Here is a 23,508-nt window from a genome sequence, read left to right as displayed (position 1 = left end):
GCAGAGAATTCCACAACACAGGGCCCCAAATGGAGAATGCTCTCGAACCTGTGGTTCATCATTTTCCTCACGTTGAGGTTTGAGTTTTTTCTTGCCCTCATGTAGGTTCTAGATCAGGGGATGGTGTAATAGTAGTCTGTAGTTTGCAATAATCTGTAGTCCGTGAAGCCCTTTGAGACTGCTTGTGATTAAGGGCTATACAAATAAACATGACTTGACTAAATGTACTTTATATATATATATATATATATATATACATTCATTGGAAAACGTTAAGAACGTTTTTGTCATGTTTGTCAAACATTTTTGAAAAACTCCAGGGAGCCCCAAATAGGCGCATGCAGCTCCAGAGCCCCTTAATGCGGACCCCCGGCCTAGTTTCTCCAATCAGTAGGTACACTATGTTAAGTCAAATGTAAAGCATGTTGAGGGCTTTGTTAGGTAAAAAAAAAAACATGTTTAATTAAGTGCTATTAAATATTAATGGGAAGGCAGAAACAAACTGGTTTATTCTATACAGATATCATCTCTTATGTAAATGTATCACCTCTTAATAATTGTATGAATATATATCTGGATTTAAGTCAAATACATGTAACGTGGCGATCCTGCGCCATAGAATCAACGAGCAACTTGACACATCCACCGACTGCTGCAAAGAAATCCCACGCAAATCCGGTTGCACTGTAAACCACCTACTGCAGGGATGTCAAGCACACAGCCTGCAGGCCAATCCGACCTGTTGGATGACACTATCCGGTCCTCCATAATTTTCCCAGTAGCTCAAAAAAATAAGCAAGTTTTTACATCATTCTTATCAAAAGTTCAAAGTTTTCTGAATAAAAGCATACCAAGAGCTCCCTCCAGCCGCTTCAGGGCAGTGTTGAGTTTGTATTGTGTGGCGAGTTGGTTCAGGTGTCAAACTGCATTCAATTAACAGTTAAAATGACCCAGGTTACACATTTAATGCCAAACAAAAAAAAAAATTGTGAATAAATGGGTTGTGTTTAGAAAAGATACCTTGTCATCCGTGATTACAATATTACAGGGTAGGTTACTAATGTAGGCTGAATAATAAAGCATAATTCTGAAAAACAAAGCAAAAAATTCAGAGTTGACATTCTTTTACTGATCCGGCTCGCCTCAGAACACAGCCAAACAGTTTGACATCCCTGACCTACTGCGTCAGACTACCATTGCGTTACATTCCTTCAACATGACTTTAATTTCCACTCATAATTTAAACACGTTTCTATAACACTGCAATTTGCCGTCTTCCGGGGATCATCCTTAAACACCCCTCGAATGTCTCAACTTTTTGTCAGTAGTGAATGAACATTTGTGAATATTTTGAACTTTACTGATGTGTTTTTTTTGTGTATATCTATTTTTTGGCATCCCATCAAAAAGTTTATTGGGCCGAACACAGCATCAATCTTTAAAGGTATTCCCAAATTCTTAAACATACAAAATTGGAGGAAATAGTACATGCTTCTTTGCATCATATATCTTGTCTTGTTTTTGTCATACTGAGCTTTGAAATCATCAGAGGAACACTCGCACATTAGCAAGCCAGTCTCCATTGTGTTGTAAGTATTAAGTAGCCCACAAGGTTGCGAGTGTTTTAAGCTAAACTCATTTTTGTGGAGAATGCCAAGGTGTTGTATCGCAGGTGGAAGCAGAAATGGTAAAACACAGGGCAAGCAGACAAAAAGGGGCTAACACGGAGATCAGCCAACAGGGGGCTACCAGGGACCGAAAGGCAGTTGGAGCCTCAGCGAAAAAAAGCGAGTCTGGCTGACCAAAAAACACGAAGTAAGCAGCCAGGTTTACCGGGAATCAAAAGAAAGATCTTGGGCCCAGGCCTGAAATTCAGTATTAGGCAGAGATGGCCCAAATCACCCTTCCTCCTCACAAATCAAATATGAAAATTCAGGTTGGCTTCGGGCTTGGTCCCTCAGACCAAGTTCATTCGTCAGGCTTGGGTTTGTTCGGGCTTTTATACCCGCAGGCTGGGCTGAGCCAGATCTTTGCTCGATCAGGAACCAACAATGAAAAACGGCAACGACTACAGAGACAAAAGCGGAGCCGGCAAGGAATAAAGCAAGCGATGCAGAAAACATTGCAACCCTGGCAACCAACGAGCGCCTACAGGGAGCTAACTAAACAGGAAAGCCCTCGGTACCCTCGGCGCTCACGGGGAGTTAGCTGGACCAAAAATGCCAACCGCGACACGAACCGAAAAGTGCAAAATAAATGCCACAATCGCCTACCTACAAGGAGGCGACGGCAAAGAAGGGACGTACACTAAAACAGCAGCTGATAAAGGGTTTGTATACCTTTTAACAACAAAATTCAAGCACTTTCAAATCCAATTTTTCCATTTTTCCAGTATCATTAAAGGAACATATCTGGTGTGAATCATGTATTTTGCAGATCCACAAATATATCTGCGATTTACAATGCGATTTCAATTTCTCTAAGCAAAAATGAGCTATATGCATTTTCTGTTCACTACAAACGCTGATTATTCCAAAACTCGCCTCACATGTTGTGTTAATGACATTCACCATTTTGAAAATGTTGTGGTCTTTCAATGACGTCACAACTCTATAGGAAACAAGCCAGATCGGTCAACCTTGAGACTTAATTTCTCGAGTCCCGTGGAATATTTTTCAACGTGCTTGCATAATTGTTGGGAGGAACACTCCACGTTCTGGTATTAATCGAAATACTGTTTGGGAATACCTTTAATAGGCGCAAGACCGACAGTAGCAGACAGCAGAATAACACACAAAAAGTTCCGTTTATACATTTCAAAATTTAAGACGACGATATGCTGCAGCCCAAGGAGTTTCAAGTATAATTTAAGGGCAACAATTTCATCCGTAGAAATGAGGCAATATTTAATATAAAATATGCAACAGGTTGTGAGATATATGTGAAGTTTGAGCAGCTGCCAGTCCAGCATCAGACATGTCTTTCATTCTATGATGGATTTTTTGATAGTGACAGAAATCCTGGTGCGCAAGTAGGTCTAATCTCATCCCTTGCAGTTTAGTAAGGTTCCTGCGTGTCACGAGGCAGGCCCCCGTTGACCTCCTGGAGGCTGTCAATGCCGAGGTAGCCGAGCAGGATCTCGCTGCGGCGGTGTGAAAGTTTCAGGATGTCTTCAGCCAGGCACTGCGCTGACGTAAAGCGAACCTTGTCATGGTCAAACATGTCCTTGAGGTACTGCACGATTTGTTGCTAGGAGAGAGGGAAAGAGACACTTTTAGTACACGTTCACAAAAAATACACTATTTAAAGTGGTACCTCTAATTACAAGCTGTGTTGGGAGTAACGCGTTCCTGGAACGCAATTACTTTCCTCGGCAAGTAAGCCCATTATTAATAAAAACTTTTAACTCAAATTGTCCTCTCAACATGGTGTGTTACTCCTCTACTTAAGTCTCAAGCACCGAGTACAATAATTTCTCCCAACTGATATTCCCTCTACTATATACTGGACTGTCTCAGAAAATTAGAATATTGTGATAAAGTTCTTTATTTTCTGTAATGCAATTAAAAAAACAAAAATGTCATACATTCTGGATTCATTACACATCAACTGAACTATTTCAAGCCTTTTATTATTTGAATATTGCTGATTTTGGCTTACAGCTGAAAAAAACTCAAAAATCCTATCTCAAAATATTAGAATACTTCCTCAGACCAAGTAAAAAAAATAATTTTATAACAGCAAAACTAAATCAAACATTTGAAAATGTCCATTGATGCACTCAGTACTTTGTTGGGAATCCTTTTGCACGGATTACTGCATCAATCCGGCGTGGCATGGAGGCAATCAGCCTGTGGCATTGCTGGGGTGTTATTGATGCCCAGGATGCTTCGATAGCGGCCTTCAGCTCATTTGCATTTGTAGGTCTGGTGTCTTTCATCTTCCTCTTAACTATACCCCACAAATTCTCTATGGGGTTCAGGTCAGGGGAATTGGCAGGCCAATCAAGGACAGTGATGCCATGGTCAATGCACCAGTTACTGGTGGTTTTGGCACTGTGAGCAGGTGCCAGATCATGCTGGAAAATGAAATACTCATCTCCATAGAGCTTTTCAGCAGATGGAAGCATGTAGTGCTCTAAAATCTCTTGGTACACAGTTGCATTTACTCTGGACTTGATGAAACACAGTGGACCAACACCAGCAGCTGACATGGCTCCCCAAACCATTGCTGACTGTGGGAACTTCACACTGGATTTCAAGCAACTTGGATTTTGCTCTTCTCCAGCCTTTCTCCAGACTCTGGCGCCTTGACTTCCAAATGAAATGCAAAACTTGCTTTCGTCTGAAAAGAGGACTTTGGACCATTCTGCAACTGTCCAGTGCTTCTTCTCCATAGCCCAAGTCAGACGCTTCTTCCGTTGTCTTGAGTTCAGAAGTGGCTTGACCATGGGAATACGGCTATTGTAGCCCATTTCCCGGACACGTCTGTGAACTGTGGCTTTTGATACCTGGACTCCAGCTTCAGCCCACTGTCTTTGAAGCTCCCTCAAATTCTGGAAGCGGCTCTTCTTCACAATTTTGTTAAGGCTGCGGTCATCTCTCTTGGTTGTGCAGCGTTTCCGGCCACATTTTTCCCTTCCAACAGACTTTTTGTGGATATGCTTTGAAACTGCACTCTGTGAACAGCCTGCTCTTTGAGAAATTTCTTTTTGTGTCTTACCCTCCTGATGGAGGGTATCAATGATGGTCCTCTGGACAGCAGTCAGATCAGCAGTCTTCCCCATACTTGTGATTTAGTTTACTGAACCAAGCTGAGTGTTTTTAAGGCTCAGGAAACCCTCGCAAGGTGTTTCGAGTTAATTAGATGATTCAGGTGATTAGTTGAATAGCCTACTTGTATACTTTTTCATGATATTCTAATATTTTGAGATAGGATTTTTGAGTTTTCTTAAGCTGTAAGCCAAATTCAGCAATATTAAAATAATAAAAGGCTTGAAATAGTTCAGTTGATGTGTAATGAATCCAGAATGTATGACATTTTTGTTTTTAATTGCATTACAGAAAATAAAGAACTTTATCACAATATTCTAATTTTCTGAGACAGTCCAGTATACTCGTATCTAGGCTGTCTTTACAACTGTAAAAAAAAATACTGAATATCGGGCATCAGCTTAAATGGTTGTGTGTCACCAATACGTGGGGAGGGGGCATTGTTTATACAGGAACAATCAACCAACTTAATCAACAGGGCAAACATAAGCACAGAATTCACGGTACACATGTTCTAATTGTTTTATTTTTCTATTTAAAAATTATGTCTGCACTACAGACGCTCCCCTACTTACGACTATTCGACTTTACGAAAAACGGTAGATCCGAACATTTTTTCGGGATGTCAAAAAGTTTCCGCACATTGCTATAAGTTATATTTTGAATTGTGCACCTTTTAGCGAGTACAGGACAGCACTGCTATGCTTCTTTCCGCTGCTACCGACAAGTGGCGCTGTGAGAGGTCACCCAGCATCCACCCAGAAGGAGAAATCTGCTTCCTGTTCTTAGTTCGTGTGTAAACATTCTATACTGTATCTCCAGCGCGCTAAGAACTTTGACATTTTTATTGTTTAATATCTCGTGCATCCATTCAATATGGTTGGTGTCAAGTGTAAAGGAGTGGTGAGCCGTTTCATTTGAAATGAAAGTGGAATATGGAAGCTTGATGCTGTTGATAAAATGGTTGGATCACTTTTTTTCGGCCACTTTTTACCAAGGAGGAGGAAGTAATCAAACGCTTGAAGCCCATTTTCCAAAAGTAAGTTTAACTTAACTTTATTTATTTTTATAGAGCATGTTATTTCATGAAATGTTTATTTTTTAGTACAAAACAATACAGGTTATTTATACAAGCCTTAAACATACTTACATAAACCTTAATCATTCATTCCATACAAAATATAGCACTGAAGCAACTTACGAATTCAACTTACGAAAAATCTCATTCGTAAGTAGGGGCAGCTTCTGTACACCATGCCCGAACAGTACCCAGCAATAGAAGAGGAAATCATCAAGTGGAAGACCATAGACAAAATATGGAGTGTCTCGACTAGGTGTTCATTTGCAAGCCCTCAAGGCTCCATCGCTTCCACAAATAGTGTACAAGTTTTCTTCCATTTATTTTACTATGTGGCCATTTTTAAGCAGTTTTAAGTGGTCCCAATAAATGCGAGTACTGTATACACAATTATTTGTAACTGGGGAGTTATTTCAGAATAATACAATTGGGTGTCGGTATCCAGGGGGACGCTAACTAGGGGTAACAGAATTGCATTTTAAATGAGGTATAGAATAGAATAGAATAGAATATGCCTTTATTGTCATTGTTACAACATGGGATATATTGTGACAACGAAATTGGACGTGGCACTCCAGTTCCACATTTTACAGTGAGGATAAGGAAAACAAAGAGATAAAGGAACAAAGAAGAAGTTTTAACTGTCTATGTAGTTAGTTATCTACTAGGTAACTAGTAATGGTAATAAAAAAACTTTTTTTAGTAACGCGCCCAACACTGCTTACGAGCGAATCTATTAACAAAATATCCCGGTCACGAAAATTTTCTTCATATATATATCAATTTAAAAAGCAATATTTTTAAATGAAGTATATGCCGTTATTCACAGGTCTTGGGGTTAAAAATACCTCTTTGCTCTTAGTTTAAAAGCGACGTGTCTAAATTAAGCGAGTCACTGGCATCCCATTGGCTAGAAGGAACACTTATATGTCCGAATGTAACCCAGCATTTTCTTCAATTTACTGTCTTCCCACAAGCACAGTTTGTAATTGGATTTCGCAACTTTACCTGTGTAAAAGCCTCTCCATCATTTATATAAAAAGTTCTGCCGTTAATAAAAAGGTGGAGAGGTCGTTCTTTCCCTCTTCCCCTCCAATGAAACTCCCTTTTCTCACCCAGAAATGTAAGCGGACGATACTTATTCTTTAGGGGAGTATTTAATCAATGAAGAATAATGTCCAAACATGGGGGTCTAGGACAATATTAGCCGTTTGTAGAGTAAAATACGCTTCAAAATGTTTTATTCAGCAACAGTTTTCAGAACGAACGAAGAAGTATCACTGTTTACATAAGTACGAAAGGTTTGTAATATAATATATAGTGGTACTCTTAAATTTGTTCCTCTGACATCACTTTTGTCTTGATATTTGAATGAAAAATACTTCTGAGCTAGCCGTATTGGATAGTTTTTCCAAAGACTATTATAAAATATAGTGCTTTAAAAAGCGACAACATTTATTACTTTGCTTTAACTCTGAGCTGTTCAAAACCAACTTGATTAAAATATGTGTATTATTTCCTTTTGAAATGTCAGCGGCAATAGGAGAACAATTGGATATACCAGCATTACCTTTTTCTCTCATGTATTGCTGAGGTATCGATTAGAGACTGAATCGGTAAACACAGACAAAAGTAAATAATTCCCTCACGGCTTTTTACAATTTTTTTAACCCAATGTGGCGGGCAACTTTTTTTTAAAAAGCCAATAAAATCAAAGTTTTAAGGGAGGAACAATACATAGTGCTCTTTTATGTAACAGAAATGTATTGAGAAAAATACACCAATAAATACTCACCTTGAAAATAGTACACACTTCGCTTAAGTGCTGCCTCGGACCCAAAAAGCCAAAGGCCAAAACAGGGCTCACTTGCTCCGATATGGCGTAAAAGTGGGCGATAAAACCATCTGGGACCATGAGAAGGCGCCTTTTAGCTTTCAACACCGACCAGCAAGCTGTCGCCAGAGCCTGTAGTACAAACGACACAATAAGAAATGAATCAGAAGCACGTGCAAAATCAACTAACACACCGTCTCTTTAAAGCTGTCCGAGAGCCAGCGATTCCTAAGCACGGCCACCACAGACGAGGGAGGGTTATCCAGGTCTTCAAAGGCATCCATCAGGATAAAGTCGAGCACGATGTCAAAGAAGGTCATGCACACCACCTTTGAATTGTAGGTTTCAGAAAATCAGTGATAATATTACCCATAGTTAGTCTCTTTGTACACAGTTGTGTAGGGCAAACCCAGAACACGACTCAGGAGCTCACCCCTCGGCCCTGCAACTCCATCTTGGTGATAGCCCATGTTTCCTCCCTTTGAGTGTAGAGAAGCATGTCCTCGTAGGTCTCCAGGAACGCTTTAGGACTCTAAACATGACATAGTAAAAAAAGTGTCATTTTACAGAGCCAGAAATCTATTAATTTGAATTGTCAATATTGTCATTGATAACGTTATGAACATCATTTGCAAAGAGATGAGACTTGTTACCCCAGAGTAGACACGTAATAAAGAGTTTAATGAGAAAATTAAAAGATAATAAAGCAGAGTAATGTCCTCCAGACTGGGCAGAGAGCAGCTAATTATCGACTGGGCAGAGAGCAGCCAATGATCTTGTCTGTTTGTTGTGCACATGCAATATTTCCCCATTAAATCACATTTTAAAACATTGTTTTTTGTGTTTTCTGTACAGTAAGCCCAAATGTGTCTCCCCAACTAAAGCATTTCCGCAACTTTTTTGTGAGCAGTGCTTCCCAATGGAACAGTCGTTTGAAGCTTGGGAACTTCAGAATCATTATATGATTTGGGATTTTTGTAATGAGATTTTTATATGTGAGTGGGTCTCGATTTTGATCCTGACAATTAACAAGGGTTCATTACCTTGTTGGCCTTGACCATTAAGCCTGCAATCATTTGCTTGCCCGTCTCCATGAAGAATGTGCGGTGCGTCTCGTCCATCAGCAGGACCTAAAAGATGGGTAGGAGCATTTTTTTTTTGCTTAATGATTTATATTAACATTTGGCTAAACTGTGGGATTTGAAATGCAACCTTTTTTTCTGCCCAATATTTCAAAACTTAAATAAATCAAAGTCGTGACACTTGATTACAAAAGTTACCGGAAATTCTGGAATACAGAGTGCACCAAACTAATAGCTGCTTGCTCAAATTTAATAATGAAACTCAATTTTGTCGTTTTATAAGCCGCAACCCCAAAAAAAATGGACTAACTCGTTATTGGATCAAAAATTGATGTCCTATAGGCTAAATTAACGAAGAAACAGGGTAGGACAATATTTCCTCACGAGCAGTGTTCCCTCTAAACTGCGCGCGTGCGCAATTGCGCACTGCTCGCACATTCCCAGCGCACAAGAAAATCTAGCCAGCGCACAAAAATGAGGGCTCAAAATTACTTATTAAGAAGCGACTTAAGTCAAAGTTACAGTGCATGAAGGTAAAAATACACGGGTTCCCCTGACGTTGTGTCCTAAATGCGGTATTTTGAAGTCGAACAAAGTTGAGTAAAGTTAGTAGAGTATGTCGAGAACCGGCTTCTTCGGCTCGGCTCACTAAAAATTAACCGGCTCTTTCGGGTCCTAAACGGCTCTTCAGGTTGTTTTTGCTTCTTTAATCCCAACATGACCAAATATTAAGTAAAATTATGCACAAATTGACTTAAAGGAAGGGGGGAATAGAACAAAAAAGAAAAAAAATACCAAAATGAAAAAGTAGTGAAATGCTGGGAAAAAAAATAAAAAGGAAGAGGAAAAAAAGAAAGAAAAATTTAGAAAAAAGCCAGAAAAAAAGAAAAGTAGGAAAAAAGTAAATAGAGAACAAAAAGAAAAAAAGTAACAGTTCGGAAAAAATAAACACAATACGATTTTTTTTAAAAGTAATTAAAAAAAAAAGTAGAAAAAAAACTGAAAAAAGAATAAAAAGTTTGTGTTGCATTCAAATAATTTCCAATTACTTGACAACATTGTATTTCCACTAAAAATGTGATTAAGTACAGTTCTGTATCTTACAACTGACTAAATAAGCCCCCAAGAATGTTAATATTATGCAAAAAAATAGATCAGGAAATAAAAAGAAATGGATATCTTGTGAAAGAATTCTAAGAACAAACGACATTTGTAGGTCGTACAACCTTTGCAATAGTACATGAGTCGTTTCATTCAAAAGAGAAAAATAATTTTGCAAAATGTAACTTGATGTCAAGTTTTGGACATGTTTGATAATTAATTATCTTGCCACACTTGGGATTATGGTGGCTCACTGTTGTTTCAAGCGTTTCTCACCGACTTTGTGTGAACGCTCAGACCCGTGGAAAATTAGAGGGAACATTGCTCACGAGCAGTGTTTACTTGATGCAATCCCCGCCTCACAAAAATATATGAAAGTTGCGAAAGTGTACACCCACCTGGAATGCTTGTCTCACACAGTGCAGCTTGGCCAGGAAGTCTTGGTCCCCGCAACATTCGAGTAATTCAGTCCTGGGAAGATTTTTGTTTTTATTTAGACAGCATTTTAAAACAATGCATTTTTTGTTTTTTGTTTGTTGACATTTTTTTTTCTCATTTCATCACAGAGACTAGGTTACAATCAATTAAAAAATAAAACACGAATTCACACAGACCTTAATGAGTTTTAGATATGTCACCTCACGCTTATTTCTTGGCACATCTAAAGCTATAAAATAAGCAAAGTTTTCTTTAGGCCATCTTTGTAGATAACTTTTTAAGTTCATAACCATGACAGAACAAACCCGTTCCGGATTTTTTTAAGGCATGTCCAGGTTTCTATACTATGGTACTGTACCAAATTAATGTGGCAGGGAGGGGCTACACAACATGCTGTGAGGCAGATAGCGTGCTGCAGGGATGTGATTGAGGTGAGGAGAAAAAGTCTGAAACCTAGCCGGGGGTTTGGGGGCCGCAGGCCCCCCGGCGGGTCCAGGGCGGAGCCCGGTGGGGGGACTCCCGGGGGGCGATGCCCCCCCGAAGCTCCTGGGTTTTAAGCAATCTACTTGTCCAAAACCTGGTGTTCGACAACAACAGATTTCATCAAGGGAGAATAGTAGCTGACAAGAACACACAAAACTCTATGGAGATTGTTAATTGATTCATCAATGTTCATTGAAAACTTGTTGTTTCTGAGTTGCTCGAGAGTTTCTTCTTCCATGCTTTCACCGAGACCAGATTTCATTTTGTAAGATGAACTTGTTCTATCCATAGAAAGTCCATTTAGCGCCTTTGGGTCCCTTGCTAGTTCTTTTACAAGATTCACAAGTTTTGGTGCCATGGTAAATGGAAGTGAATTTTCCGCCTGAAATCCCAGCAGCATTGCCTGAAAGAAATATCTTTAGGCACAACTTCCATGTGAATTTCCGACCACAAACTGAGCAAATCAGATGTGTTGAATCAGCATTGACAATCCTGTCTGCGAGTGGGACGGGTTGCTTCGGTGGTTCTCTTTGATCGATTGGAACAGGTGCAGCGGTCAATGTAAACAATGGATGGAGTCCATATGGTTTGGACACTTTCGAGTCACATCCGAATGTTCCAGCGTTAGAAAAGTTTGTTTTCCTGGACTCCAACCGTTTCACGTTTCTTGCGTTTAGCGTGAGCCACTAGGGTCTTGCATCCCCGTGATCCGTAATCAATTTTCTCATTACACCACGTGCACAAAGCTTTGTCAGGGATATCGACTTTCTGGATAAAATCACTTAGCAGAGTGGTCACTTCCTTCTTCCCTATGATATCCACGATTTCCCTTTCTAACCATTCCCATCTGAACTTATTTTTAACGTTTTTATCGATTTCTCGAACATGTGACGCATCCTTTCTTTCCACAACCGACATTGTTGTGAGCGAAGCGTCTCATATGCAACGATTGTTTTTATTGGCCGTTAGACAGGAAATGAAATGTATGAGCCAATCAATGCCATCGTACTATCGTAGCATATCTTCCATCACTTCTGTCAATTTTGGAAAGTCGGATCGTGAAAACGAAATTAGGCCATATTTTAGGAACTTTTAGTTGGATTTTTAATTTGTTTGCTACGCAAGTGAAAAAGTGAAAGTGAAAAAGTCGGGATTCTGACTATAGTCGGAAAAATCACATCCCTGGTGCTGTGTTATAACTGACCCAATGGAAACACAAACTTCAATTTAATAAAAATAAAACATTAACTGTAGAACAAATCATTTTGTTCCAGTTCCCATCAATCACCTTCACATTGAATTGAACATGAAGGCACCCGCAAGCCTTTATTCACTTCAAACCCTTCTCCAAATTAATTTTTGTCTGAGGAAAAGGGAGGAACCTCACCCCTACCAATCGTTCCGGATACCTCTGATTATCGAACCATTTTTGATACAAAACACTCCATTTACAAATGTTTCGGGTTACAAAGTTACTCCCACTTCAGAATAAATTCATAAGTAGAGGAACCACTGTACAAGCGTGTGGAACACATGTGATACAAAGATGGACGACCTAAATCCGTTGCCACCGGCTGTTGTCTACCTCACGTTCTGATTGGCTGATAGCAAGCGCTGTTGGATCTATTAATTCAATTGTACCTGAGGGACCTGTAGGCCACCCGTTCTTCCCTGACACGAGCCAAGGCTTCTTCGTAGAGAGCAGCAGGCTTTAGGAGCTGGTAGGGGTCTTGTAGTGAAATGGCGTCAAACATCTAAACCCCCCGCCCACCAAAAAAATCAAATCAAATTTGGGGTGTCATTATGGTTCTATAGTCCAATCAACAATACTGACCTCTACAGCAGAGAAGAAAGAATCGTCGGATGACACCGTGGCAGCATCGTCATCTGGCGGGAGACGGAAATTCTCCAGCGGTGGCAAGATAAGCGTGCCCTCACTCTCTACCAAGAGAAAGTACAACAAATTCTTGTATTATGCTGCATTCCCACCCCAAAAAAACAGATTGCTTTACAGTCAAAATAGTCTGCAGCTTTGCACTGTGAATGTCAGCCCCGCATGTCTCAATTTCAATTGTGTTGAAATTTTATCTGCTGCATATGCAAACATATTGTCTTACCAAAGTCAGCCAGCACACTTTCTGTAGGGATGCTGCCCCCAAAATCCTCTTGCAAATGGTAGGCCCGGTTCAGCAGTGTCTCCAGCTTTTCAGCAAAGACTTTATTGTTAACTTCCACCTTGAAGAAGGAAGAGCCCTTTGAATTTCTTTGTGAGTGAAATTGCTCTCATGACACATTAAATGATTAATGGGGGTTATGGCGACACAGAGATGGGAGGTCTGCCACCCAAAACAACTTCGGTGACCAAAAAGCAAGAAACAGTTGATACTTACTGTTGTATTGTCCCCGCAAGCCGCACCCTGCAACGCCAAACTGCTGTTAGTAGGGCTCAAATTTCTGCGGCTGTGGCGTGCATGAAGGGCTTGCTCCCATTTTCGGAGGGCTTCCTCAAACAGCTCCATCCCTGACAAAGGCATACACAACACACTTGCTTAGCAACTCATGAACTACACTTGTGGTTTTGGAAGTTGTTTCCCTACCATTAAGTACAAAAATGATTTGTAAGGTACAGCTTTGAAATTGATTGAATATTCAGAGTTTTGCCATTTGCGTTGCCCAAATTTATAAAGTACCCATCAAATAGAGATTCTCCACATTGGCGTCCTCAACTGCAGCCTGCTCCCCAGGCGCAGCTTCCTCGGTCTCCCACGGTGTCGGCGGATTAACAGACTGATTAGGCGATGTCGCTGCTCGCATCTGTGAGTGGGGGATTTTTATTAATAAAGATATCATAAAGATGTAGAAAACATATAATATGCAAACAAAGTGTTGTAAAAACGTTACAGAACAGCAATCAATGACTACATTTTAATGCAGGGAATGTACTGGAACTGGAATCAGAACTCATATTGAATTAATCGTTTACACGACAAATGACAAACGTACACCCCGCATACACAAAGTTTGCAAGTAATCAGATTGCAAGGGTGAAGCAGGAGCGACGTCATTATGCAATAAGAGGTTGTTGAAGAATTCATTTATGTGACTCACTTAAACCAAATTAGTACCCTGCCTGTTTCCTAAATGCTCTGACAGTGAGCCCCATTGCTGCGCCTCACGTGTTTACAAGATGTGTTCATTCATGGTTAGCCAAAAGCATAGACTTACCCTATATATTAACAGATACAACTGTAGCATTTTCCCCGTGGGGAGAGAAAATAAAATGGAAATGTCCAAGAGTAATTAGCCAATACACCTGTGGCTTATTTAGCGAGTAAGCGTGTATTATTCGTCTATGTACTACTACACAAAACTCAATACAATTGTAATACGTATACAGTACGGGTAATCAGAAAATGAAAAGTACTAGCCCAACCATTTCAAGTGAGCTATCTGCAGTCGGACTAAAACAACCCAATACCAGTCAAGATCATATTTTAACCAAACCGTTTAATGTGACAGCTCACCAAAGATCTACTGTAAAAAAGCGCCCCAAGAATGCCATGATGATCCGTGGTGGTCAAATAATAACATCGACCCAACATATCTATGGTTATATCTCCAGGAGACTTGATATTACAACTTAACTCTGACTAGACTTCTCCCAAAGAGCAACATCAAACAGTTCTAAGTTCATTTAAACACATGAGTACAAATTACTCACTAGAATCTCATCCTTGCCATTGGTCTTTACCTCTCAAAATAGTTTGGCTTCTAAATACATAAAACTACAGACTATTATTACACCATCCCCTGATCTAAAACCCACGTCCCTTTGGTCTCTCCTAGAAACTGACCCATGTATCTATACTTGACATCTAAGTTTTCTGTTAACGAGTGGTAATTATCTTTCTGTATTTTGGCAATCTACTTAGTTTTCTCTGCTTTGCTTCTGAATGTCCTAAATTGGAGTTTATAGATTCTTGTACATGTCTTGATTTTTTGAGAGTTTGCCCAATGCTTATTAACATGTGCATTACACATGAAGATGCCCTTGCTTTTTTGTGCATCAATGATTAAAACTTACTGATGCCAGGCTGTGCGAGGAACTCGAGTGTTTGCTGGGAGCCAGTGAGGAGATGCCGCTCAGTGTGTCGTTGCTGCGAGTGCTGGGGCTCATGCCTTGTCGGGCCATCAGCGGAGCTACATGCAAAATAATGACAGGTGGGAAAAAAATCTGTTCAAAAACTGGGCAATACGACGATTGACATTGATGTCATGACAACTTTGCATTCTTGTTTTGGGTTAGTTTGAGTTGGATAGTATTCTTACTTTTTTTCTACCTACCTTTCTGTAAATAAATCATTTTCCAAAATCTTATTTTTGGGTCTACTTTTATGGGCTATACTTCCACCAGCATTCAGATTCAGATTCAGATTCAGATCTACTTTATTGTCATTCTAGTACACGTGTATACAGAACGAAATGTCGATGGATCTGACTCCCACAGTTTCCCTCAGTGTCCTTCAGTGTACAGATATAAATAAAGCTGTATTGTGTTATTTACCATAGTGCCGATAGTGCAAGAAGAGACGCTAACCAGATGTGCAAGATGGGCAGTCAGGTTAACAAGTCAGGTACACAGTACCATTATATTGTAAACAATAACACTGTAAGTAATAACACTGTAAGTAACAATAGTGCAGAGATCAAATGTGCAAGGAGTGGCAAGCTATAAAAAAAACTGCCACTAGTGCAAAAGTCAAATTAGCAGCCGTTTAGATTTAAGTTAACTGTATGTTAGATTGACCATTTAACAGTCTAATGGCCAGGGGGACTAGACTATTGCGGAGCCTGGTGGTCCTGCACCGCACACTGCAGTACCTCTTCCCAGAGGCTAGCAGAGTGAATAGTCCATGATGGGGGTGAGAGGGGTCCCCGGTAATGTTCTTAGCATGGGATAAGCAGCGCTTCTGGCCAATGTCCTGAATGGAGGGAAGTGTAGTCCCGATTATTTTCTCCGCTGTCCTCGTTACCCTCCTCACACTACCCCAGTCGGTAGCGCTGCAGCCTCCACACCACACAGAGATACAGCTGGTCAGGATACTCTCTATGGTGCCCCTGTAGAATGTGATGAGGGATGGTGGGGGCAGGTGGGCTCTCCTCATCCTCCGCAGGAAGTACAGGCGCTGCTGTGCCCTCTTAACCAGAGATGCAGTGTTCACGGACCAGGTGAGTTTGTTTGTGATGTGCACCCCTAGGAACTTGATACTGCTGACAACCTCCACAGCCTTGTTGTTGATGCAAAGTGGGGCATTCAGGAACATATCAAAATAATCTTAGGTTTGAGAGTAAAATTCATAATACAGATCAATCACATGCTTTCGATAGTTAAGTTGTATTACAAAAAAGTTATATAGGACATCAATAATTTGTTTCTTATTTTTCTTTCATCTAATCAAATATCAAGTATCAAATGTAAAATTAAAGAGACACTGTAAAATATGTGACCACTACATGTCCCTGTATTGTGTAATGCAACTGAAATAGAGTGCTACAAAGCACAAGGAAGAACACAAAAGACTGTAAAACACAACAGCACCAGGGCAACTCTACTAAAGAGATTAGTGCCATATTCCAACGTGTCTTTTTTTGTTGTTATCATTGGTGGTTGCCGCAGAAATGCACAGAATTACATTTGCTTGTTATCGTTCCTCAATGATTAAAGGAAACCTCAGTGACCTGAATTTGATGATTTAGAAAGAATTTAGTAGCGTTTTTGATAAATTGGACTGTTGTTCAATTCAGAAGTTTCAATTGAGGAATCAATTTATGTGTGAACCTTTTGAAATATTTTAAGTATGTTGTAATTATTCAATAAAGTACTCTCAAAACTTCTGTTTTGGTCCTGTTATCTATTGCAAGAATAATGTTTGCCCAGAAAATGCAAAGGGGGTCACAAATGTTTTCAAGGTGTCACCGCGGTCTTCTGTATTAAGAGCGCATTGCGTTATGGAAAAGTGCAGCTGGTTATTTCCCTTGTACCGCCAAAGAAAAAAGTAGCCGCACCATATTCAAAGCCGCTGTGGTTTACATGGAGCAAAAAATAGTGTCTGGTATTGGAGGGGTTACCTCTCTTTAACGAGGATGGCCTCCCTGTCCTGAGAAGTGCTTCAGGCATGCCCAGTGTCCCCTGGTCCTCCTTGGTCTTCATGGCCTGCTTCCTCTTCCTGCCGCGCCGCTTCAGTTGGTGGGCAGTGAGGGCCAATGCCACGCTACCCAGTGCTGTAGCAAACAGCACCTTCTTCAAGCTCGGGCTCAGCCTCAGCTGTGAGAAGATGGACTGACAGGAAATTATTAGCTATTAATAACAGGGCAGCAGCAGTCAAAAATTGTATCCCATTGATTCCTTGATTATAAATATATTTCACATAATTCATCATATTAACGTGCATGTGAGACGGAAATATTTTAATTCCATTGTAATCTTAAAGTACAGTAATTATGTAAGTGTTTTTTTAAATTTATTTCAAGTGTCTCTAAAAGCCATCATGTCAACAAGATGCTCTGGACATATACAAGCACCAAAAGCCAGAGGAAAAAGCATTCTATCGCTAACAAAGTTGAACTTCTCTATTGGCTGAACTTACTCTGGAGCTACATGTGGCTCTTTGGCTCTTCTTAGTGGCTCCCTAGCGCTTTTTCAAAATTGTTTGATTATGGAAAAATATATGGATAAGGATACAGTATGCGTTTCCTTCCTTACTTCCTTAGAAAGCAAAAATTGATTTGACTCATTATTGTATTAGAAAATGGAGTTTAGCATTTAGAAGAGTATGTTCCTATGGTATAAAAGGATAAAATAAAATACAACCACCACTTTTTAAATAAAATTAAATAAGTATTTTAAACCAATGTTCATTTTGTTTGATTCAGGGATGTGATTTGACCGAAGTGAAATTATCTGAAAATTAGGCGGGGGTCTGGGGGCCGCGGGCACCCAGCTAGGTCCAGGGCAGTGCCCTGGTGGGGGGACAAGTCGGGCGAAGCCCCCCGGAGCACATGGGTTTTCCGTGTTTTTAAGTACTTTCAATGCACTCAGATGACAAAGAAATAGACAAAACAACAGCATAAATTTTCAATGTATTTTGAACTATCCCATATAAAATTACAGTTTAAGTCAACTCAAAATCAGTCACATTAAAAAACATTGGACTGCCTTTGCTTTTAAAAACTATCACTGAGAATATCATCATATCTAACTCATGTGATTACTAAGTTAACACATAAATCATGTTGAAGAGTTCAAATTTCATGAACAAATAATTGTATCATGACCAAATGAAAAGTAACTCATATTAGAACATACCACAAATGTCTTTGTTATAGCAGAAGATGTTATATATAAATGAAAGTACTGTAGTGGGTTGTACATAATTCACCCACGGAACCATTGTTTAGTTAGCGAGTTCCTAGGGGGACTCTTAATTCGGCCGGTTCTAGCCACTCTCGTGTTTGTTTTGTTATTGCCAGTTTAAATGTCATTAAAGCAGCTTTCGTTGGCACCTTTGTTTGACACTCTGCCTACGACTCCCGTCTCTGCTCGCTACATTGGATCACGTCGGGGTCACCAACATTTGTAGATAATTCCTTCTCTAACCAGTCCAATCGAAACTTGTTTTTTACGATCTTAGCAATTTCTTTAACTCGCGGAGCATCTTTGCGTTCGATCTCGGACATCTTTCTTTAAACACTCGGCAAAAACGTGTGAGAAATGAACAATGGCATACTCCTACGCTTTTATAACAAGCGCGTTTATTGGTCAACACGGAGACTTCAACCAATCGCAAGTACGTTTCATTTCAGTTACGGAAACACTAAAATGGAATGCTGTCGAGACGAAATCGGTTTTTTACCAATTAAAAAAATCGGAAATTTTAAAATTTTATTTTTGGAGATAAAAAAAGCGGAATTCCGCGAATTAGCGGAAAAATCACATCCCTGTTGATTGTAAACCCCCATCATTTCTGTTATGGAAAAAAAAATCTTAAAGAACCCTTCTGTTGCTTTGGAATAAACAATACAGAGTTATTCACCCAAAAACGCATTCAAAATTATTTTTATAGTAATTTTTTAAAATACAAATAAAGAAAATAATTACTTTTGAAATAAATTTTCTACAGATGTGGCAGGATTTAGATAATGAAAAACTCAAAACAAAATACTTTTTTTTTTTTACACGTCAGTGACAAAATGGTTAGAAACATTGTTACGATAAAAGAGCTGTGTCTGCATTCTGTCCCAACATTTTTCCAAAAAGCACCGATTTTGCAGCTGTACCCCGTATTACCTGGCCAAACGTGGAGTAGAGGAAAACTGGTATTTCAGCAACCGTCATGGCCAAAGCCTGTGCAATGGACACGCCCTCCGTTCTTCTCAAGGACATCTCCGCGTTAGGTGAGTGGCAACCGCTCTCCAAAGAAATGCCAGAAACTTTTCACCTGAGGCATTGGGTTAACCAGAGCTCAGGGAGTTGGTCTTTACTGTACCATCATATGGTGGGTTACCCTGCAGCGACAAACCATTACAGCACAAAGTCAACATCCTGGAAATAAGGCACCCTCCCGCAGTTTCAGACAGGGAATTATCACTGGAGGAGGTAATTAAGCTTGCATTAACTGTTAAGCAGGGGAAAGGTGGCCCGAATGCAGGCTCTTTAAAAATAAAAGAAAAACACACCAGATGTGTTGAAAATCTTTAGTTATGTCACATAATCATAAACCTTTCACAATTATCGCAAACATTTTATTACATTTTATAATATATATATATAGCACGGCAGCGCAATGGTTAGCACGTGTGCGGCACAGTTCTGAGGTCATGAGATCGAATCTCCTGTGTGGAGTTTGCATGGTCTCCACGTGCTTGCGTGGGTTTTCTCCGGGCACTCCAGTTTCCTCCCACATTCCAAAAACATACATGTTAGGTTAATTGGCCGGTCCAAATTGTGCCTAGGTGTGATGACCGAGTGAATTGTCTGTCCCTGTGTGCCCTGCGACTGGCTGACAACCAGTTCAGGGTGTCCCCTGCCCACTGCCCGAAGATAGCTGGGATGGGCTCTAGCACCCCCGCGACCCTACTGAGGATAAGCGGTGCAGATAATGGATAGATAATATATATGGTAAATGGTAAATGCACTGCATTTATATTGCGCTTTTCAAGTGAATGAAGACCTCCCAAAGCGCTTTACAATGTGCTTCACACTTACCCATTCACACACACACACACACACACACACACACTCACACACCAATTGCGGCCATGCAGCCATGCAAGGCGCCGACCTGCTTATTGCGGGCATTAGGGATTCAGTGTCTTGCCCAAGGACACTTGGACATTATATTATATCATATTATATATAATATAAATATAAATATATAAAAGGAAGCCTCCTTTGGCTGCTACCCGGTTCTCTATGCACCTAACTCATTTGGTCCCTCCCACAGGTGGTGGGCCCGTGGGAAGGGGGACCCACGTTGTCCCTTCGGGCTGTGCCTTGCCGGACCTTGTGAACGGTGCCCAGCCTAATCAAGTGTACTGGAGTGGAAGGTCCGTCAGGTAGTCGAATCTCTAAAACAAGAGGATCAATTGGGTTTTTGTCCAGTAAGTTAGATCTGTTTCCAGTGGGAGTTGAACCCCGCAAGGGCTTCCCTTTGTCACTGATTCTGTTCATAATTTTTATAAAGCTTATAGTCCAGTTTGGCAGCCTCAGCATTGCATCTGTGCTTTTTGTAGCTGATGTGGCTTCCTCAAGCCGTGATCTTCAGCTCTCACTGGAGCGAGTGTGAAGCGGCCGGGATGAAGATCAGCACCTCCATGTCAAGACCATGGTTCTCAGCCCGACATGGCAACTGGTATACGTCGGAGTATTGTGTAAAATGTAATGTTACGAATGAGTAATGACATTTTTTTTAGAAAATATTACCACATCCTACGTGTATTGGGATAATATATGTCATTGATGCGTCTATGATTGGATACGCATAACTTGTTATGTGAATGATGAGCAATGAATATGAATGAGAATACAGATATAGGCTTTTGACGAAAGATGTAAGCATCGCATTGCAAAATATTAATAAAATATTGGTGCTGATGATTTGGCAGATGTTATATGACATCAGTGATACAAATAACTGTTAAATAAATGATGATCGACGAATATGAATGCTAATAAACATGTATGCGTATAGGCATATGACGACAGATGTAGTCATTTCACAATAGCATTTGTTAATTGTGTTACAGTTAACGTCAGCCAGCTAACACATAATGGATGTAATCATGGCATTTCTGATAGAAATCCTGTCCCATTGTAAGATACGCATAACTATTAGAAGACTGATGAGTGCTGAATGTGAATGAGAACATGCATATGCATATACACAGTATAGCATTTGTAAAATATAGTTATAGTTAACCTCAGCCAGATTACTTATAATATGATAACAGTTGTAATCATGGCATTTGACCACATCCCACCATACCGCTAAGCATGACTTAGCTCTAGTGCAAGGAGGTTCATTTGGGCAGGGGTAGAGCGCAACAAGGCAAAACACTGAAGCAAGAAAAGCGGAAAGATGTCAGCCGATCACAGCGATGAGGGCATAGTCATGGCAGAACTTAGTTGGGTGAAAAAATGACAAGCGGGGCGGGGGGACTACGGTGAAGGTGAGGATCAACGGCTTGCCTGGCTGTGCATTGGGAATGAAAAAAATACAACAATCTAACCATATACAGTGCTGGCAAACAGGGTGGCCAACAAATTTATAGGGTGAGCCGTGGCTACTCCGTGGTGGCGCGACTGCTACATATTGACCCTTTGCACGTGACGTCACATCGCCTTCCCTGGCAGAGAGCCATGACATACGGCAAGAAGCACCTGAGCGCCTGAGTTGAATAGGCAGTAAGTGGAAATACCAATAACAACACCAGAAGAAGAGAACCACAACTTTCTACAATTATGATTTGTTGATGTGGCAGCCGACAACGATTTAGAATTGTATTCGTTTTGATGAAGACAGAAGACGGCGATGTTTATCTACAAATCTCACAGAGGGACTCGCAGCCTTCAAACTATTCCAGAATTTGCAGTCACCATTTTTACAAGGAACGTTTGATGTATTACCAATCAATTTTATGTTAAGTAGGTACGAGTGTTGTGGCTAACTTTCACTCGCCCGCAGAATAATTTCACCCTACACACTGTGAATGCGTGACCGTTCTTTCTATGCTTCTCAACGCTGTGAATCTGACAGAACGAGTACCACGATCGCAGTCCGTATAATGTGTTTACTAAGAAATATTGATTGTATGTTTAAAACAAAAAAACAGGTGTGAGTTAGCGTGCAGTCTCTTTGTTGTTGCCTACTGTTTACTGGCCGCACCCACTGTTTATTACTGTTTACTGCCGTCCATCATGGTGTCCTCGCGTGGTTAGGTCAAGTGTGTGCAAAGGGTCAATAGAAGGCAAAACTGAATTTGCTGCAAGTGGGGAAAGAACCAAGAAATATGCTTAACTTGTCTACACAAATTATCTTTTTTTTTATTCGACACAGTCCATCTTGCGGTGAGTAAATAGGTGTGACACTGGTTTTGTAAAGGTACATTATCACTTTAAAATGGTAATTGCAATCATTAATGAGTGACGCAATTGGCTGAGTTTGACAGTTATGTTTATAGATGGTAAACGATATATTAAATATGAACTTGTTATGCATGACAATCGCAATTTTAGGTTTTGTGATGTATGTTTTCACCACAAAATAGTGTCAAAATATACAAACTATCTCTTTAAATTCACCAGTGCAGCAGTACACCCATGCGCACTTGTGACTGCAATAAAACTGGACTTGTATTATTTAATAAACTCATTTACACATTTGAACCGAAGTGCAATTGGACCTTTATGACGTTATCTAACTAAATCAAAAACAATCTATAAATTACTGACGTTCGGGTTTAAATAGAGACCTTTTAAAAACAATGCATACGCTGCAAAGAGCTTTAACAGAGTTCATTCTATGAGTTGGAAGACAATGACATCCTCCGCGTTTAAAATCCTCCTCTTTCAGCTCATTTTTAAAACAAGATCATGTAGAGGAAAAATGACCGTCCAAAACGAATAGACAAGTGGACATTGAAGCGACGTTAGCCAGCAAACTAGCTAGCAAAGCTCACGTCTCCTGTCACCAAATGTTATATAGGGAATTAAAATTTAAAGCATTATTTCTGGAAACCAACACGGTATACAATCAAGAGAAAATATAATAATATAATCAAATAATTGAGTAAATACCGTGGCCATCCAAAGAGCAAAGAAAGGGCATTCTTGGCTTGTGTCACAGTCAAACAGTCCCACAGACAAATGTTGGTGATGGCGTTATTGACACTACTTACAGCCAATTACGCGCGGGGACTGAATGTATTTCCGTAAATTTGACCAATCGGATACAATAAACTTGTCATGACGTCAGAGTGTTTTTTTTAGAACAATACCGGAAGTAATTTGGGATGTATAAAAAATGGGACTGTCATAATAATAAAGTCGATGTTGGGTCAAAATAAAAACACTGGAACTCACACGTGCTCTTTGACGTTTCTGTTTAAGGTTAAAATGATTTACAGTACTACGCTGTGGAATGAATGAATGAATAAATAGGT

The 23,508-nt window shown here is 40.1% G+C and overlaps 1 protein-coding gene across 1 annotated transcript; it reads right to left on the bottom strand.

The window, feature by feature from the left end:
* Positions 1 to 1,107: 1,107 nt before the first annotated feature.
* miga2 (mitoguardin 2) lies at positions 1,108 to 23,235 on the bottom strand. Its single transcript, XM_088356264.1, has 15 exons — positions 23,144 to 23,235; positions 19,136 to 19,353; positions 16,918 to 17,128; positions 14,873 to 14,988; positions 13,479 to 13,602; positions 13,179 to 13,309; positions 12,906 to 13,023; positions 12,623 to 12,729; positions 12,430 to 12,542; positions 10,266 to 10,338; positions 8,728 to 8,814; positions 8,118 to 8,216; positions 7,879 to 8,013; positions 7,646 to 7,816; positions 1,108 to 3,249 (listed from the first exon to the last, which is right to left on the bottom strand). Exons 2-15 carry the CDS (start codon positions 19,229 to 19,231, stop codon positions 3,058 to 3,060), a joined length of 1,773 nt encoding a protein of 590 aa, XP_088212390.1. The 5' UTR covers positions 19,232 to 19,353; positions 23,144 to 23,235; the 3' UTR covers positions 1,108 to 3,057.
* Positions 23,236 to 23,508: the final 273 nt, after the last annotated feature.

The sequence above is a fragment of the Urocampus carinirostris genome, chromosome 16, assembly GCF_059441175.1.
Source record: "Urocampus carinirostris isolate Australia breed hairy pipefish chromosome 16, RoL_Ucar_1.0, whole genome shotgun sequence".
NCBI classification, from domain to species: domain Eukaryota; kingdom Metazoa; phylum Chordata; class Actinopteri; order Syngnathiformes; family Syngnathidae; genus Urocampus; species Urocampus carinirostris.
This window is presented reverse-complemented; position numbering and strand designations above follow the sequence as displayed.